The 18,671-nt window shown below is 48.3% G+C and overlaps 5 protein-coding genes across 5 annotated transcripts; 3 read left to right on the top strand and 2 right to left on the bottom strand.

Moving 5' to 3' along the window:
* Positions 1-297: 297 nt before the first annotated feature.
* BHQ10_007342 (uncharacterized protein) lies at positions 298-830 on the bottom strand (the record flags this gene model as incomplete). Its single annotated transcript, XM_040880027.1, has 2 exons — positions 298-756; positions 828-830. 2 exons carry the CDS (start codon positions 828-830, stop codon positions 298-300), a joined length of 462 nt encoding a protein of 153 aa, XP_040735845.1.
* Positions 831-1,080: 250 nt separating this feature from the next.
* Positions 1,081-1,764, top strand: BHQ10_007343 (uncharacterized protein; the record flags this gene model as incomplete). The annotated part of the gene is made up of 2 exons (XM_040880028.1): positions 1,081-1,534; positions 1,598-1,764. 2 exons carry the CDS (start codon positions 1,081-1,083, stop codon positions 1,762-1,764), a joined length of 621 nt encoding a protein of 206 aa, XP_040735846.1.
* Positions 1,765-4,221: 2,457 nt separating this feature from the next.
* BHQ10_007344 (uncharacterized protein) lies at positions 4,222-10,267 on the top strand (the record flags this gene model as incomplete). Its single annotated transcript, XM_040880029.1, has 6 exons — positions 4,222-5,874; positions 8,153-8,915; positions 9,092-9,388; positions 9,436-9,516; positions 9,571-9,681; positions 9,732-10,267. The coding sequence occupies 6 exons, from the start codon at positions 4,222-4,224 to the stop codon at positions 10,265-10,267; spliced, it is 3,441 nt and encodes a 1,146-aa protein (XP_040735847.1).
* Positions 10,268-10,504: 237 nt separating this feature from the next.
* Positions 10,505-12,372, bottom strand: BHQ10_007345 (uncharacterized protein; the record flags this gene model as incomplete). Its single annotated transcript, XM_040880030.1, has 4 exons — positions 10,505-11,218; positions 11,274-11,473; positions 11,658-12,224; positions 12,282-12,372. 4 exons carry the CDS (start codon positions 12,370-12,372, stop codon positions 10,505-10,507), a joined length of 1,572 nt encoding a protein of 523 aa, XP_040735848.1.
* Positions 12,373-12,839: 467 nt separating this feature from the next.
* Positions 12,840-14,853, top strand: BHQ10_007346 (uncharacterized protein; the record flags this gene model as incomplete). The annotated part of the gene is made up of 3 exons (XM_040880031.1): positions 12,840-14,413; positions 14,463-14,586; positions 14,638-14,853. The coding sequence occupies 3 exons, from the start codon at positions 12,840-12,842 to the stop codon at positions 14,851-14,853; spliced, it is 1,914 nt and encodes a 637-aa protein (XP_040735849.1).
* Positions 14,854-18,671: the final 3,818 nt, after the last annotated feature.

The raw sequence follows: 18,671 nt of genomic DNA on the forward strand, positions 1-18,671 counted from the left end.
CGGTAATTTCCACGCACTTTCTGATAAGACACGAATTAATCTGAAACGAGCTACAGTCAACGATTATCGTGACAAGGACTTTCCAAGGTCGGTTTAGACCAAAGAGTGGTTGAAAAGGGCCGAGCATAAAGAGAGCAGTAGTAAGAAATAGCTGTATCTATGAAGATATGTATTGTACAACACAGCTGTAGTCCGTCCCTGTGAATCAATGCGCCACCCAACACCATCGACCTGTTGCCAGTCTACCCAGAGCATAACGACATGAATTCTTCATCCAACGGCTATAAACGCCATAAATCACTCAGGTTCATCATCATCAAGCGATGGTACTAGGACATCCCATCCAGGATCCTCAAAATCCGAATCTTCATCCTCGCCATGTGCAACCTTCCTGAACCGGAATGCAATAGCCTGTCCATCACGAATATCGGCCGCTTGCAAGCTATCAGTCAAGGAGCTCTTCTTCGGTCGTCCTGCGCCTGATTTCTTTGTTGCGCTGTCGCTGTTCTCTTTAGCTGGAACGTCTAAACGAGCCCAACCTTTCTCGAGCTCATTTCGATCGATGGGTGTTCCGAATTCTAGCTCTGAAGGATCCTCGGGAATAAGATCGCCATTTATTTCCGTAAGGCCGCGCGCTTTGAGTGCACTGTGTAGTTTTTCTTTTGTAGATTGGATCGATTCTTGAGCTGGGAGCATCAGAAGCACGGTTGTCTTGTGCTTTTTGAATCGCAAGGTCCAGCTGAGCGGATCTGAAGACTGTGAATGCGTCAGTTAGAGGATAGATTTCGGTTGATTTTTAGAGATATATCTCCTTGCACAGCACTTACCATGATGAGGCTTGGTAAATGGAGTTTGACCGGAAAATAATTGTTCATCGATGACCTAGGTATCGGGAGATCCAAACAGGCTAGTGTGGAGAACACCAAGCTTAAACTTTGTCTTAGCTCGAACGAGATCCCCCATAACCAGACATGAACTGCTTGTCATATTTCTGTTCCAGATTGCACATTTCGGCGCCCTCCATCACTAGCTTTCGTCGTTTACTTTTTTGTTTTTCACCTTGTTCGATTTTACAAAGAAATGGCAGACACTCATCCAGAACGCAGCTGGGGTGAGGAACCTGGTCTGGTCAAGGTCTTACATTGGTACAAGCTATTCGAATCGACCACACCACCCCGACTCGGCATGGATATCGAAAATCGTCTACCTTTGACAGCACTCACTGCATTCTCTGTTGGTCTCGGTGTCGGCGCAAACCACGGAGCTCGAAAAGCCGCGTACCAATTTCGAGCGGAAAACGCCCACAGATTCCCGACGACCTCCACCGGATGGTTCCAATATCACAAGACGAAGAACTACAAGGCCATCGTTGGTGGTGTTTTTGATGGAGTCAGATTGGGGACTAGATTAGGTGTTGGAGCGATGGCTTTTGTCCTGTTTGAAGAGACTGTGGATTGTGCTCGTCATGACCGTCGAGATTTTCTCTCAACTGTCATTGCTGGGTTGTCATTTTCGGGAATTTATAGCTTGCTAGGTAATTATCTTTAACCTGGAGCATAGCTTGATTGAACTTGCTAATGCTGTTGTCACTGTCTAGCTCGTCACGATATCTACACTGCGGCGCGCACGACGAAACTGGGACTAAAGCTGAGCTTGGTGTACGGATTGACTCAGGATGCTCTCGCTACAATGAAGGGCAATCGTCCTCCGTACATTCGATATCTGTTCGGACCGGGCGCTTCCAATGACTCCAAGGTTGTGTGAGCTTGCCGGGCTGAAAACATCCAGGGAGCGATCGATGTCTCGGTCGGCACGAAAGCCAGTTCAGAGACACTTCAACCTGCCTCTACGTTATCTGTCCTTCAATTAATACTTAGTCCGGTTCTTTCCGGACGGTCAATATGATTTTACAAGGCGTTTGAGGGACGAGTGAAACATCGTGCGACTCGGGATGGAACATCGAATGTACACGGCACACTACCACTGCCTCTTCGGCTCGGCTCGGCTTCGTAGGTATACCTCGAAGGTTTGGCAGAACTACAAATACGTGGGTCATTAGTGACAATGATCGACACTTGACCTTTTCTTCTGGAATTGTTTGATCATCACACTTCTGCTTCGAGAACCATGCCTACGAAAAGCCAACACGGATTGGACGATGGCAGCCAACAACCTTTCAGGCACAGATCAAAGCCATTGCTGCTTTGAGAGGTCAGTGTAAGCTAATGCATGCCATGATGTTGGTAGAACGTCAGTGGGGGCGGTTTCATCCATTTGGGGCCGATGTTGAGCAAACTTGCGTTTAGGGACGGAAGACACAGCTGCGATGTCGATTCCAATTGTTCCATTGTGAAGGGAACAATGACCTTGTATACATCATAACCGCATTGATTCTCTCAAAAAGAAATTCATATTACGTAGAAACGAGGAAAGCCTAGAATATTTTCACATTCTTTGAATACCAGGATGGCCCCCATTCCATCCCACCTCCTCGTCTCTAGCCTGGTAAGACTATAGCGAACAGGCTGCGAGATTCAAAGGCGCCGCTCTTCTTCACGAAAGAAAGAAATACACTTGTCATGACCCACGGAAGGATGCCGTTAGTGGCTTGACTCGCGGKCCCCGTACGTGCGGACTGGACTGATGGATCTAGCCAACAAGAAGGTGAGGAACGAAGCATCCATGCCCAGAAGTGGACATTTTCATCTATTTTCATCTATTTAGACTGGACGCCGTGTCAGAGTGTGCTCTGCGTCACAAGACAAGGTTTTTTCTAGAAAGCTTCTAGAAAATACTAGCGCAGGTCCTTGACGTTTCCATGCATCTTCTGGTTCTTTGGTTACTTTACGAGGATGCGATGCCTCAGTTTCTTGATTTTCCGGCCAATGAGCTATATACCTAGGTAGCAGACTCTGGACTGCAGCAGTACGGAGCGTATATTTGGCCGCAATCTATTCCCTCATCACGCAGACAGTGGGGATGCTCGTGGGTCACCCAGCCCTAGCTTAGTCTCATCTTGCTTTTATTTCCTCCTACGTAGTAGAGATTCCGTATAGAAGTGCATTCAAGTTAAAAATAACTGAATTGATTTGAGATTAGTAGCACGATGTACGACATCGAGTCTAGACATGTATTGGCGCGAATGAAATCCAGATTCCCAACTAGGCTGAGCCATGACTAAGGACACGAACTTATGGACGTTTTAATACAGCGACGATCACAGTAGCTTACGGTGATCTCATCGACAAGCGAGTGGTCCAACTGCTTGGAGCTAGTCTCTCAGCTGAAGATAGTTGATTTTTCGAAATATCATTCTACTTATTTCCAGCTGTGCTAAGGTATTGATGCAAACGGTCGTCGAGGAGAGCGTCGGTCTTCGATCTCGACATGAGAAGCACTTGATTCTCACCTCTTAACAGTTAGAGTAAACCGCGCACACAGCGAATACCCTCCGCGATCTTCTCCGTGGCGCCTCTAGCACCGTCGTACTAGACTGTAGTGTCTGTATCAACAGCCATTCGATATCCTAGCCGTCCGTATCCACTCGCACTCGATCACCTCCAGCTCAGTGTTGCAATGCAGTAGTAGTTGATTGTGTCTCTCTTGATCCCCCCACACGCTCTGATCTCTTTTCCTATTTTTTTCCCGTCTCATCGTTTTCTTCTTTCGCTTGCTTCGAGCGATTGTTTCAACAGTATCTGTTCGAATCAAGACAGAAAGAAAGAGAGATTAAGCGCGGTGTTTCAGAGAGCTAGAGTTTGGTTGTGGTGGATCTCCCGCTCTCACAGCGCTCGCTCCTTCCCCGCCATCCCAAGCACCTGGGCTGGTCTTTCCCTCAAGAATTATTCTACACGCCATACCTAGTCTTTAGTAAGTGCTTTCTCTTCTCCAGTCCTTCTCACCACAGACTATCTGTACTCAACCATACCAACACTTGGATCATTCATCTGTCGTCTCTAACATATGGATTAGTAACGGTACCTACCGTACATCCTCCGCATCGCTGACCTTTAACGGTCCATGCTACCGTCGTCGACGTCATTAACCCTCGTGCGCAATCGTCGCATCATGTGTATACCCTAGCCTTCGCAACGCCGATTGAGTTCCGATTGGAAGTACAATTTGAGACTCAACGATCCTTCACATACATACAAAATATACCGCCAATCGCCAGGACGCAGAAAAGAGCTGCGCAGAGCTACCCCGAGCTGAGCAACAGCCATGCGGCGATCACGCCGTTCCAGCAGCGGTGCTTCCACCAAAGCTGCTGCCCCCATACCGGAAGCTGTTTCCTTGATACACTCGTTTGACTCGGCTTTGAATCCGAACCGGCCTGCCCGTCCATCGCCATTGGCGTCGTCGCAGATCCAGGGCATGCCATTGGACCTGATCGAGCGCATTCGCAAATTCCCTCTATTTCAGTCAACTCCAGACTCTTTCCTCGCCGAAGTGGGCTTGCATTTGCGCCCGCAGCTTCATGCGGCTAACGACTACATTGTGACCGAGGGCGATGAGGCGAAAGCGATGTACTGGCTTGTGAGAGGTGCTGTGGCAGTGACATCCCGCGATGGAGAGAGTGTGCATGCAGAATTGAAGCCCGGAGCCTTTTTCGGCGAAATTGGTGTTCTGATGGACCGACCTCGTACGGCAACGATCATTGCACGGAGTCGCTGTCTGCTCGTCGTTCTCACTAAGGAAGATTTTCGAAAAATCCTTCCCCGGTTCCCTGAAGTCGAACGTGCCATTCGTGAAGAAGCGTTGGAACGATTATCCATACTGGAAAAGAAGAACAAAGAGCGTTATGATGCGGCAGAACAGACCGCGGGCATGAATAGACGGGGTTCGAAGCGTTTGCGCGAAAGTAACTCTGGCGGACTCTCTCCAGGAGAGGAAAATGATTTGAGAATTTTGAACGCGAACAAGAAACGGAAGTCGCCAAGTCCGGGTATCGCCGACATATCTTCAAGCGCTCTTGCAAATGGATCCGTCAATGTGCGTTCGTTGTTGAAGGAGATGCCTCTCTTCTCCAGTCTCACTCCCGACCTCCTTCACTACCTGGGTCTGAAATTACAGCCCCGATCCTATCCTCCTTTTACCGATATCATAAAACAAGATTCTCTCGGACGCGAAATATACTTCATTGTTAGAGGCGAGGTAGAAGTTCTCAACGAGAACAGAGACTCGGACTTTCGCAGAGGCCCAGAAAACCACGGCCATGGCGTCGAGGTTAAGGCTCGACTTCGACAGGGCCAATACTTTGGGGAAATTGTTAGCTTGTCATTGACGCCTCGTCGCACTGCTACCGTGAGATCCGTAACGTCTGTAGAATGTCTAATGCTCAGCGGGGATGTGCTGGCAGAGTTCTGGCAGAAATGTCCGGATGAATTACGACAGCAGATTGAAGTCACAGCGAAGAAGCGACTTGAATCAACTACAGATACCGATGTCTTGATGCCGGATGCAAAAGACCCGACGCCACCAATTAACCAGCTAACCATAGACGACAAGCTCAAAGTCACCAGCCTTCGAAGGAAATCAATGCCTTTGGTGACATTGACCGAGTCCGAATTAGATAATACACATCAGACGAACGGAGAGCAGGAAATGCCTGTTTTGAGTCCATCGGATCCTGATCCTTTTCTCAATATCGGACTTGACAATGTCAAGCTCAAATCGCGCCGAGGCTCTGTGGGAATCATTGTTCCTAGAGATACTTCCAGCGCAGAGAGTTCCCGTCAGACGACGCCAACTGAACCTCGACCTGGCAGCTCCTTTAAAGCTATGTCCCAAACGAACGGTACACCTACAAGACCACGTTCTACGAGCTTATTGTATCAGAACCAGCAGGGGAATCGTGGGTTCTTACCAGATAGCGTACTTGTTCGCATATTTGAGTACTTGGAGCTGCATCATTTGTTACGCCTACGTGCTGTTTGTGTCCATTGGTCTAAAATCCTATCGGAATCGCCTACTATTGGTCGACACCTGGACCTCAGCTTTTACAATCGCAAAGTCACCGACGACGTACTATCTACCATTATCTGTCCATTCGTTAAAGACCGACCTTTCTACATCGATATCAATAATTGCTTCCACATCACCGACGAAGGCTTTAGTACTTTGGTCAAAACATGCGGGCATAATGTCCGAGCATGGAAAATGAAAAGTGTGTGGGATGTGACAGCGACGGCCATACTAGAAATGGCAACCAAGGCGACAGGATTGCAAGAAGTTGATTTAAGTAACTGTCGAAAAGTGAGCGACACGCTCCTGGCCAGACTAGTTGGATGGGTAGTTCCATCGGCAACGCTGGTCCAACACAGTAATATAGCCGCAAAAAACAACTTAAAGCCCACTATACAGACTGCTGCAGGTGCAGTATATGGCTGTCCACAGCTAAAAAAGCTGACTTTATCCTATTGCAAACATGTCACCGACCGCTCAATGCACCACATCGCTTCTCATGCTGCTCCTCGCATTGAACAGGTTGATTTGACGAGGTGTACCACCATTACAGACCAGGGATTTCAATACTGGGGCAACGCTCAATTCACACGATTACGAAAACTTTGTCTAGCCGATTGCACATATTTGACAGATCATGCCATTGTTTGTCTAACCAATGCTGCGAAGAATCTACAAGAACTAGATTTGGTATGTGAGAGTTCTCATTTGGGTAGATCCGATTATGCTAATGTCGAGTAGTCATTTTGCTGTGCTCTGTCAGACACTGCTACGGAAGTCTTAGCTTTGCAATGCCCACAGCTACTCAAATTAAACATGTCGTTCTGCGGCTCCGCTGTCTCAGATCCTTCCCTTAGAAGTTTGAGTCTGCACCTTTTGCTCCTCCAAGAACTATCTGTCCGGGGTTGTGTCAGAGTGACAGGTATAGGCGTTGAAGCAGTTGCAGATGGATGCCAAAATCTCTCATACCTCAACGTCAGCCAGTGCAAAAATCTTCAGCCATGGCTCGAGCGCGGCGGGCCCTTACGGTATCAAAATAAAATCCAGTTTGAGACTGTTGCCAAGAAGGCCGTGTTTCGTTGATTTTCTCATTTTGGGTCAGGTAGTTTCTCTATTCCCTTCGGCGGCTGTCGCATCTATATTTGCATATATTGGGCTACTCGGTTTGGAGTCATATGTTGCATACTCATCATCTGGATATTGGCATTTTTCTGAGTTCTGTTGCCTTTTTCTGTTCGAGGACATGTTGTATCTGATGATTATCATGACGATTTTGCTCTAGCGGCTTCATTTGTAACCTATTCTATTATACTTGATCTTTTGACATGTTACTTGACATGACTTTCATATTTCGTCACTCGTTTTGATTGTCTTATTTATCACTTTTCAAGCACTTAGCACATCTGTTATCCATGAGAGTGGAGTTTCTTGAAGAGAAGGCGTCGAGGTGTTCCCAGAGGTGGTTTCGATATCGCCGTGATACCTATTTTACCCCTTTTTTTTAATGTTTATATTTCGGCTCGAGAATAAAACCAAAATTTCATCTAACATTGAGATACGGATTGAGTGATCTTCAGATTAGGGTTGATCAAATTCCCATTCTGGGTATGTATCCCCCATATATGGCAACAATGTAGCTTGCTTCTTTCTTGCAAACTCCGGAAACCAAGACCATACAATGCATTCTACTCACGATCGAGCAGAACAAGGCATTTATCCTTCCTGTGTACCTCCGTCATGTCCCCAGAGTCCAAGAGCGACTCCGCGTACGGCCGGGATTCGCATCTTTGTTCCCATCGATGACTCCCCGAATCCTTTCATGCCTCTTTCGTATGTCTTGTCACCACAAAAATACAAAGCTGAATACAATGCAATCCATGTCTTGCAAACAATGCGTATTGTCGAATCCTTTAAGGCTGATCCGGGTCAGTGCTGATAATTTTCCGACGCAATGTAGGCTTTCTTGTGATATAAGTAGAGGTTCACTCGCCTGTCTGGGATGAAAGCAGAAAAGTAAAACAAATCAAAGAAACATACTGTGCATATACATAACCTATATTATATCAAGAATCTCGACATGACTAGATCAACGAGAAGCAAAAATTCGCTTGCTTCAAACAGGAATTATAGAGTCAGTTATCTATGAGCATTAATTATAGGACGGAGGCTGACTGACTACTCATGCCAGGAATCATCTGTCATTAGTATTGACAGAAGTGACGGTGAGAGTCAAGATACTAATCAAGATGCCCCTTATGAACTGGATTCAGAGTATGCGGTGCCCCTGGGACATAACCTAGCCCCCGTAGCCGCCGATACGAATAAAGGCAAGCAACGAGCACGAAATAGCGGGGGTGCTAAAGATGGTGACGAAGACGCCGAGATGCTTGATATATTTGGGCAAGAAGGTGGGAATGAACAAGCAGTAACATTACAGCAAGAAATAAACGAATGGGCTCGTGTCCAGCTCGAGAAGATAGATGCGGACATTGAGGCGACCAACAGAAGAATCGCAGATCTGGGCGAGAGGAAGGCAAAGGCCGAAGCACGCGCTGCGGATAGTAGAACGAGATTCAGACTAGGGTATGCAGGGAAGAAAATGGGCGCGTATCAACTCGAGAAGATTCGCAAAACCCAGACGGACGCCGAGGCAACAGTCAGGAAGACGAGCGATGACCTGCTTAGGGTGCAAGGAAAGCTCACAAGACTCGAAGAGCTACGCGATAATGTTGAATTCGATACGGTGCGCAAATTCACCGAGGCGAAAGAGAAATATCGTCCTCGGAAGCCCCGAAAGTTGGGCAATCGTCATTATCCTCCTGAGCACAACCTGGACTCGGGTGATGATTCGCTTTCCGACGCAATACGGGTTAATGATGAGAAAGAAAGAGTAGAGAGAGAAAAGAAAGGATTATCCACGAACGCGAAGGCTCCTCGTGCTTGTCGGCGTTGTAAGGTAAATTTTCTTGATCCTGTGTTCGTTAGGGCTAGACTTCAGTCTCCTTGTATACCCTTTCGCAGACAGAACTAATACTGACGCGAGAAACAATCTCAATTGAACAGCTTGGCAAACAGGCATGTCATTTCATCCCAGGTAGTGCATCATGCAACGCCTGCGCCCTTACAGGTCAACGATGCCGTTACAAAGAGAACTTTTCCGGCGACAAACAGATCCGCCCATGGCTCATTCATGACAAGTTGGATGAAATTGCTGCCCTCAAAGCTGAACTTGCAAAGTACCAAGAAAAGTCTACAGTCTCAGTTGGTACAGAGAATCCGCTGTCTGGCATTACGGGCTATGGACCACCGACACAGAAATTGGCTCGTCAGAATTGGGCTCTTATGGTCCGCGGACACCCTCCTAGACCACCGTTGCCTTCGCCTACAGCAGGTGATGATTCGATTTCGACAGTGAAGCGGAAATGTAGGTCATCTCTTCTTTCCATCTCTCTTATTCTGACCATGCCATAGCACCTGCCGAATCAAATGATGCCGAGCCCTCGCAGCCAGCCAAACGTCAGCGACAGACGGGGTCCAGTCCTTCAAAACAATGTGAGTCTCGAATCAAGCATATCCTGTGTATTCAATGCTGTGTTGACATCTCAGACTCCTTCCAAAATGAAACCGCAGAGACGTTAGCCGGGCCTTCCAAACGCGGTAGAAAGCTAGGCCAGACATGCTCGACTAGAACCACCAGGCCAATTAAGCAACAAATACGTAAGTCGATATCAACCTCTTTGGATTTGGATAACTTTAACATGCATCAGTCTCCGCAATACAAGAGGAACAGAACCAGCCGAGCGACCCCTCAGCATACCCGTTCACGTTTAGATACCCCCCTGAAGATTCCACTAATCCAACCCAACCATCCGCCGCGGATCAACTCCAGACCAATGTCGTCAGCGTCAGCAACCCAAAACTCTGGTGGGCGCAAACGATCTCAGACCGCGGGGGACAGTTACCTGCCAACATACTTTACATGCCTGACTGGCCTCGATGGGCTAGCCGGATGAATGAGAAGCAAGAACTATGGTTCAATGCCTTATATTCCGCTGGGATTCAGATTCCGATTGTTCAAGGGAAGAGTATCGAGGATGATGGAGGCGTGGAGCCTATCTGGCCTAGTTGGACTAGAGTGGAGGAGGAATTGAATGAGACCCAGAAGGATCACTTGATGAGGGCTAGTCGAGGGGATTTTGAGATCCGTGAATTTCACGATCAGGAGGGTATTGCGCAAGGGACGGTGGATTGGCAGTCTGCTGACGCTCAAGTCCAGTCTCGCCGCCAGTCTCCAGCCCAGTAGATAGTAGTCTGTAGCCTAGGATGCTTCAAAAAAGAGATACTTGATGCTTAGCAGTCAAAAAGGTTGGTGATAATTATAATATATAGTATATACAAGAACAGAATATAATCGTCACCTGATCCCGAATCCTTACTCCCATTCCCAGCATTAAAGGCCAGATACCAGATCGCCTAACAGCCATCACCAACATTGTAATTATACATTAGTCAACAGAACGAAAAAAGTCACTTCAAGTCTTTACTTTCGTGCTCGTCGAGCGTGATTGACTAGGTTCTCAATCACGCCCTCAAAGGCCTCCTTCTCGCCTATGAGTCCATCTGTCTTCTTAACCCAATAGTCGAGCACGTCCTTTGCCGTTGTAGATGCCGTCTCGAGCGATACCACGTGTTGCTCGAGTTCAGAGTCTGTAAATCCGCCCAAAGCTGCATCTGTGGTTGCGCACAACCTCCTCACTGCGAAAAGATCTAGCTCTGGAGGTGCTGGCTGGCCGCGACGTCGACTGGACTTTTGCCGCGAGATCGTAGAATTGACTGATGTTGTAGAGTCATTCTGCGGGGTCGTTGCATCCCCTTGCTTAGCTTTCTCTATTGCTTTTGTGCGAACAGATGTGCTTGAGTCTTCTGGGTTGATGGAAGGCAATATAAGCTTTTTCTGTTTTGATGCTGGCAATATCTCGTCTAGATCAACTGGAACACCAAGAGACACAAGGAAAAGACGTCGAATCCGGGATTTCACCCAGTTTGGAGGTTGTAATGGCGGAGGCGCGACTAATTGTGACCATAAAGAGAGTGAACGTTCGCTGTTGAAAATGGCTGCAGAATCTGGTATTGCTTCCAATGATGGTAATGAGGGGACTGTTTTTGTTTCGGGGAATAGGGTATCAAGGGAGTCGTTAGTTATGAATAAAAGATCGGACAAGGATGCCGTGGAGGTGAAATCTAATAGCGGCGGCTTTTTGAAAAGGGTCAATAACGTGTGACAAAATGAAGATCAATATAGAACTTACGAGAGGTAGCGGCGTAGAAGGCTGCTCTAATGTTTCCCCTTCTCCCGGTTGATCTCCAACTGCGCCCTCTACTGGTTCACCAAAACCTTCGTCAAAATCGCCAAAATCATCATCTGCTGCCGCATTGGCGCCTTCTTCGAAATCATCAAATTCATCACCAAATTCGTCATCGTCATCGCCTTCTTCATCTTCATCATCTCCTTCATTGAGCCGTTAGCACGGGTCATACTGTACGCAAGAAGCCAAGGTGGTAGTCTCAGGGAAGGAAACACGCTGCCAAATTGTCCAGAGAGCGGGTGTTGAGCAATCCAGGTCCAAGAGAAGAGCATGAGATTACCACAGGCTACTCGGCAATCCGGCGTGTCTAATAGATGTCAGGCTTACCGGTCGTATCATGCACGGTCTCAATAACGTCTGGCAATGCATCACTTGGGCTCCTGCGGTGGGCGTGAAGTCCCGGCGATCCTGGCTCCTTGGGGAGTGAATCCACTCTGAATAGTCGAGTCTCAGGGACTGTTTGGTCTAAGTCCTCTCCGCGTAATTCACTTGATGTTTGTTCGTCTCCGGGTGTCTTCAAGACAAGATCCGGAACGGCATCTGCTTTTCGTTTATCATATGCTTCTGTCCCTGGCACTTCTCCGTAGCTTGGGTCTTCGTCCACTCTGACAACCATGGTCCGTGGGATGGGAGTTCCTCCGGGACTGGTTGGTTCTGCTACTCTCGACGAACTTCGGCTCCGTGAACCTTCTGGAACGATCTCTACTTCATCCGGGACTGCATCTAGGGTCCTCTTGTCGTAAGCCGAAGTGCCCGGCACCTCTCCGTGACGAGGCTCGTCGTCCACTCTTTCCACGCGGGTTATCGGCACGGGTGAAGCTGCTCTGGAGGACTTTCTTGACCGAGCTTCGGTCTGGCCTTCGCTGGCGTCGGAGAAGTGATCGTCTTCGCTGGCTATGGTAGCAGAACTGTGAGTCACGAATAGCACGAGAGAATGGGGTAATGACGTACCAGACTCCTGAGCACCGGGGTCCTCAAGCTCAGGGCCTTTCTGCGGCGGCTCGAGGTGTGAGCTGGGAGAGCTGTGAGAGCTATCTGACATTGAGGCTGGCAATTCGGAGCATTTAATGTGTAAAGGAGTGTCGGATGCCGTCCGGATGTCGTGGGAGGGACAGAAAGCGAGCTGAGTTGTTTCGTTAATAAATCTGGTCGATTGCGGCCCAGGCCATGCCACACTTCGTTCATGCCTTACTGCCTTGCTGCCTGACACCTCAGGCCGCCAACTGAAAGCTCGGACCTTCAATCACCGCGTTAACTTACTCAAATCGAATAGAACTTAGAACTTGCGAGTCAATAACAATCATCACTTTTGGATTTAAACACCGCGCTCGACTTTCAAATATCATCAGTGCTTGAAGAATTGGAGAATTATTCATTGCCTGATTCGTAGGGTACTCTTGTTATTTTCCGCGCGCTTTGCGCTCTTGTGAGCTACACTCTAAGCTTCCAACTTCAAACTCTTACTGACTTTCTTTGTTCCCAGTATCGAACCCTCGGATCATAACAAACATGTCGGGTGGATTTTCTTTTAACGCGCCATCATCCACTGGAGCTCCCAGTGGTGGGCTTTTCGGGTCGAAAACACCAACAGCCACGACTGGGGGCGGCTTGTTTGGAAATCTAGGAGGTGCTTCAAGCGGCGCTTCATCTCCATCACTATTTGGCACGGCAAACACCAGCTCTACGCAAAATAATCCTTTTGGTGCCAAAACAACAGGTGCTGGAAGCGGTGCCAGTACTCCTGCTTTCAGTTTCGGTGGCGCAGCATCTCCGTTCGGCGGCATGAACCAAACTCCAAACAAAACCACAGAGGCAGCCGCTCCTGCTCCGACGCAGACAGCTGGTGGTCTGTTTGGTGCGAAGCCTGGTGCTGGCGGTGGTCTTTTCGGCAGCAATACTCCAGCTCAGACAAAACCCGCTTCAAACATGTTCACCACAACACCAGCCAATCCCCCTCCTGGTGGTACTACAGGGTCGGCACCGTCTCTTTTCGGTGCCCAGACCACTCAACAAACACTGCCTGGTGGTGGACAAACTTCACAAACGACAGCTACTGGAACAATCACGACATCTCAGCCMCCCGCCGGTGGTCTATTTGGACAAGCTCCCGTCGCTACCGACAAGCCGCGATTCGGTGCTGCACCTTCTACCACAGGCGGAGGTACTCTTTTTGGTGCTCCTAAGCCTCCAGCGACATCAGAGGGCGCTGCCAAACCTCTTTTTGGCGCTGCGGCGGCATCTCCTACAACTACCACACAAGCACCATCCAGTCTATTCAAGCTCCCTGCTGCCAATGCTGGAGGCAATGCGCCTGCTTCTCCGTTTGGTGCTCCAGCAGCAACCGCATCACCATTACAACCCACAACAACGGCTGCATCTGAAGCCACTCCTCAGAAAAGTCTATTCAGTTTAGGTGGCACATCGTCTACTACTCCTTCATCAACACCTGCAGCTGCTCCTTCACTTTTTAGCCTCGGAAAGCCAGCAGAAACTACTGCAACTAGCACACCGACCACTGCAGCAGCCCCGGCAACGACGGCGCCAAGTGGTGGACTATTCGGCGCGAAACCAGCAGCCACAACTACTACAACTACAGCGGCGCCGGCCACAACTGCAACTACTGCCCCCGCTACTACGACTACGGCAACCCCTGCTGCCGCAGCTCCAGCAGCTCCTAGCGGTGCTCCCAAAGCAGCAACGCCAAATCTTGGAGCTTCGACATTCGGACCCACACCACCTGCTCAGTCACGCCTGAAGAACAAAACTATGGACGAGATTATCACGCGGTGGGCCACCGATCTCACAAAATACCAAAAGGAGTTCAAGGAGCAAGCTGAGAAGGTAGCGGAATGGGATCGCATGCTTGTGGCCAATAGCGGCAAGGTGCAGAAAATATTCGGAAACACAGTTGATGCAGAGCGTGCGACTCAGGAAGTCGAACGTCAACTTGCATCGGTTGAAGGACAACAAGAAGAACTCAACGCATGGCTCGATCGATATGAGCGGGAGGTCGATGAGATGCTATCGAAGCAGGTTGGTCCAGGCGAGACTCTTCAGGGACCTGATCAGGAGCGCGAGAGAACGTACGTGTTTGCCGGACTTTTATCCAAGTGATTTACTAATATGGTATAGTTACAAACTCGCGGAGAAGCTTTCTGAGCGCTTGGATGAAATGGGCAAGGATCTAGGAAGCATGATTGAAGAAATCAACAACGCATCTTCTTCATTGAGCAAGACCAACAAGACGGATGAACCGGTGAGTCCTAACATCCGGTTATTGATTGCAAGGAGAATACTGACTTGATAGATTTCCCAAATCGTCCGCATCCTCAACTCACATCTCTCCCAACTCCAAATGATCGACCAAGGCACAGCCGAGCTCCAGGCCAAGGTCAGCGCAGCACAAAAGGCAGGGCAATCATTGGGCTCGCGACTGGGTGGTTACGGACAGAACGGAGGCAGCATTGGAGTCGGAGGAAGTGCAGCTGATGACTTTTATCGGTCGTACATGGGTCGCCGATAAGCTTCATCTTGTTGTTTCATGACTGCAGTTGCACTATGTATCATTTGATCCGAAGTTAAAATACAGAGCGGTTGATTGGGTTGGTGTTATCTTTTCTGTTTGTAGCTGGAAATGGACATGGATATCCAAAGGCCTGGAAATCAGAGTCTTATAAGAATCGGAAAGCCATTCGCTAGTCTTGTCCATGTAATGATCATAAGATCAGCGCAGCTGAAAATTATCCCCCGACACCCGAAACACTTTGTGTAACTACTTCATGTTGTCAATCTGACATGATGTACGACATATTTACCAAGACCGGGGGACATCGAAACGCTGCCACCAACCTGGATCCTACTTGCAGCCATAAAACGATTCGTCGCGATCACGCACAGATTGTTGCATATGCATACCGTACTCATACATACAGACAGACAGCTTCTGAACCCATGTCCCGAAACGGAAACTAATTACCCATCTAGGCAATTAATCACATACCCACCACCGTCTCTCGTGTCCGAAACGAGATCAGCTGTCAACAAACGGTCCAGTTGGGATTAGAATTATTTCCAGGATGCTGAGGTAATGAAGATCTGGTCTCACGGGAAGCGCAAGGCATGGATTCCGATCAACGCTCTGCTGTCGGTCGGTTGGAGGGCCAATGCGTATGCATGTCTGTGTGTATGCATTCGCTGGGGTGTAGTTAAGCCGCGTATCTGTGTGACGAGAATTGACCCAGGAATTAATTACAGGAAGCTCTCATCGTGTTGTATTTTGGAGATTGAGTTGCTCGTAACATGTACCATCTGGTGCCTACAAAACGTGTACGGTGGCATACACTACCAGTTGACATCATCTGAAGCCGTGTAACATCCACATCTACATCTACATCCTTTACCTGTCCCGGAGATCCTCCGCATATATTGGCTGGTCAATTTGGCGTCGTACTGTTTCCTGAGGAGCAGCAGCGATTCATATCCTTGCTCGTCTATCAGAGAAATCCAAGTCTACACGCGTCATCATGAATCATGCGTAAAGTACCCCAAGTCAAATCCTAGCGAATTCTTTGTGACTGCACGCACAGCAGGGCTCACGATGTCAGTAAAATCGTGTGGTGAGACTCAATGCTAGCTGTCACCGTGTCATACCTGCCTTGGAATACAGCGACGAGCGCTGGCCCCAAGGATTGAGTCCCAATATACCCATCCACGAATACCAAGATGCTGAGCACTACTCCGCCGCCGTCTTCCGCGAAGCAAAACTCCTCCGATACCAACAGGACCAAAGAAGCGAGTACCTGATCTTCACAAACCTCAATCAAGAACGCTTCTCTCGCGATTTTCAGGATCCTACCGACTGGACTTCCTTTGAATGGTTTATTTTCGCTCGCAGGTTTTCATGGTAAAACTCGCAATGGACGCGCATGCGAGTGTGAAGGAAAGATTTAGGCCTGCCCTCGTGAAGAAGCTATCGGCAATGAACGACCTGGATAAACGGCGCGATTCCTTGGGAGCGGCGCTCTTCAAAGACGCCTGAGCGTAGCAAGAGGGCAGATAAAGCGTATAGACCGCAATATCCTCCGAGACCTAGAACCAAGACTCGGGGGCCTACACTTGTGTTTGAGGTTGGGTGTGAGGATGGAAAGCGGAAGCTTGCGAATGATGTGCTGTGGTGGCTCAAGACGTCGAACGGTGAGGTCAAGCGGTTGTAACTGTATCAATTGATCAGGTACGCCGAGGTATCACCCTTGAGAGATGAGAGTACGACGTTACCATGGAACCGACGGTCTCACATACCGTTCAGATACAACGGGAGCAGGGCCAGAGTATCAATATCTCTGGTGGCCTCCCGTTGGTAATCAATGCTGAAAGGCTTGTTGGCTGAGCTGCAAACGATGGCGAGAGTGGTATTGTCTTTAGTCAGGACGACCTCGAAAAAGTTTGCAGCAGCGATATGGGAGGTACAAGTCGAGCTGCCTTCGTATTTTCAATGGAGCAATCAAAAAGAGTTCTGGTGCTCTCCTAATCTAGACACATCCCTTGGAATATCCTCCTATATTATGCTGAGCAGGGATAGAATGGGCGCTTAGCTATACCGCAATCGACAGAGCAACATTGTATCAAAACGCTCGTTATTGAATGATTATGCACGACATTTTGGCACAACTCCGCGGCTCAGATTGTATCCGACGTGTCGGCAAAATAGCCCTAACCATCTGCACCCTAATAAACACACTTGCGTAGGTACTACTACCTATGTAGGCAGTACTTCGGTCAACCAACATCTGATTTTATATTACTATACGTATTAGTTGCCGGGATGTTTACATGCATGTGCATACCCTACATAGTAGGCAAGTAATTGACCGCACAGACCCTGACCTATGCCTGGTTAGAGTGTGATGAGACATGGGTTCGATGTGGTGTCAACACGGATATGCATCTATCCATACCCAAGCTCCATAGTTAATTATTAAATCTGCACGGTACAGTGGGCACTGTTGATATTGGGCTCTGGTGGGGTCTGTCAGTGGTTGGTGAGGATTTTATACTGGAGGGGTAGGTAATATATTAGCCTTTGCGACAAGGATATGTATGTGTGTATCATGCTGAATGTACCACAGAAACCTTGAGTAAGTCGTTGTATGTATCCTACTATTTATTGATCAATACTGGTACAACTTTCATATCTTACGGTACACCAAAGTAAGTTACATCTCAATCTCAATAGATAACTTATAAAGTTTCAAATCCAATAACTTCACGATGATTCCATGGTTCGGCGTCAGACTAGCCTTACTGCTTGTAGTAGCAGACACACGACAGATTGCGACTTTGAGGCTGTGCTAGTATATTCGTCCACTGACATTCTGTTGATTTGAGATGACGGGGAAACGGTCTACCTAGGTAACCGCGGCGTATGTTGAGGGTGTGTATATGGACTGTGGGGATGTATCAGTGTTCAGCTATGTATGTACATCTTTACCACGTGATATGTCTCATATCTTGGTCCAACGGCATGACAGCTACGTGCAGTCACTACGCGGGCACATGATCTCTGTAATCAGAGCGCGGCTGTTTGAATGCTGCCTGGTATGAGGGCGACAATTCGCCACAGAAGAGGACCTGAGGCTACGAGTATGTCTGACTGAGAGTTGGAACTTATCTAGGAACAATCAGAATAAGCGTGTCTAGCGTCCCCGCAGCAGTCGGCTACGGCCACGACAACAGAACCGAGATAATAAAACAGGAAGGGTTCAACTCGGGTTACCTTTAGGTAGTACGTATCACTGATCTTGAAATGAAACGAGTAAGCCGTTAGATATGTAGCCTTATCCATGCTGCGTCTTTAGGGATTGTGGTAATGTATGCAACTATGTGCAGTAGCTGCTGTGACTGCATATCGCCCACCAACTAACACGTCAGGATGCGAAACCTGTTTCTCCCTTACCTAGTACGCTGTATCTATGTCATTGAATGCGTCCAACTTCCAAGGTTCTGCTATAATCTTCGTCGCTCCGTAGATACTACCTCAGTATCGTATGAATCTCATGGACAATGCGACAATGAAATGTTCATATTAGTACGAAGTGACTGTCGGAGATATTAATTAGTTCTTCGCACAAATTCCATAGTGCCATTCAACACGCCATGTGGTAAGCTAATTCAGAAATCCTCCTGCTTGGCCCCATTCTCTTGCAGGCAAATTGTACCGAGCGGCCACGCTGCGACAGGGATCCCATTGCTAATTCGATAATGCCTTTGTTCTACGCAACTTCTAAATCTGTGTAAGTTAGCCCGGTATCTGGGTATTTGTATCAAAAGGATCACTAGTAGAAG

The sequence above is a fragment of the Talaromyces amestolkiae genome (assembly GCF_001896365.1).
Source record: "Talaromyces amestolkiae strain CIB chromosome Unknown scaffold15.1, whole genome shotgun sequence".
Classification (NCBI taxonomy): Eukaryota; Fungi; Ascomycota; class Eurotiomycetes; order Eurotiales; family Trichocomaceae; genus Talaromyces; species Talaromyces amestolkiae.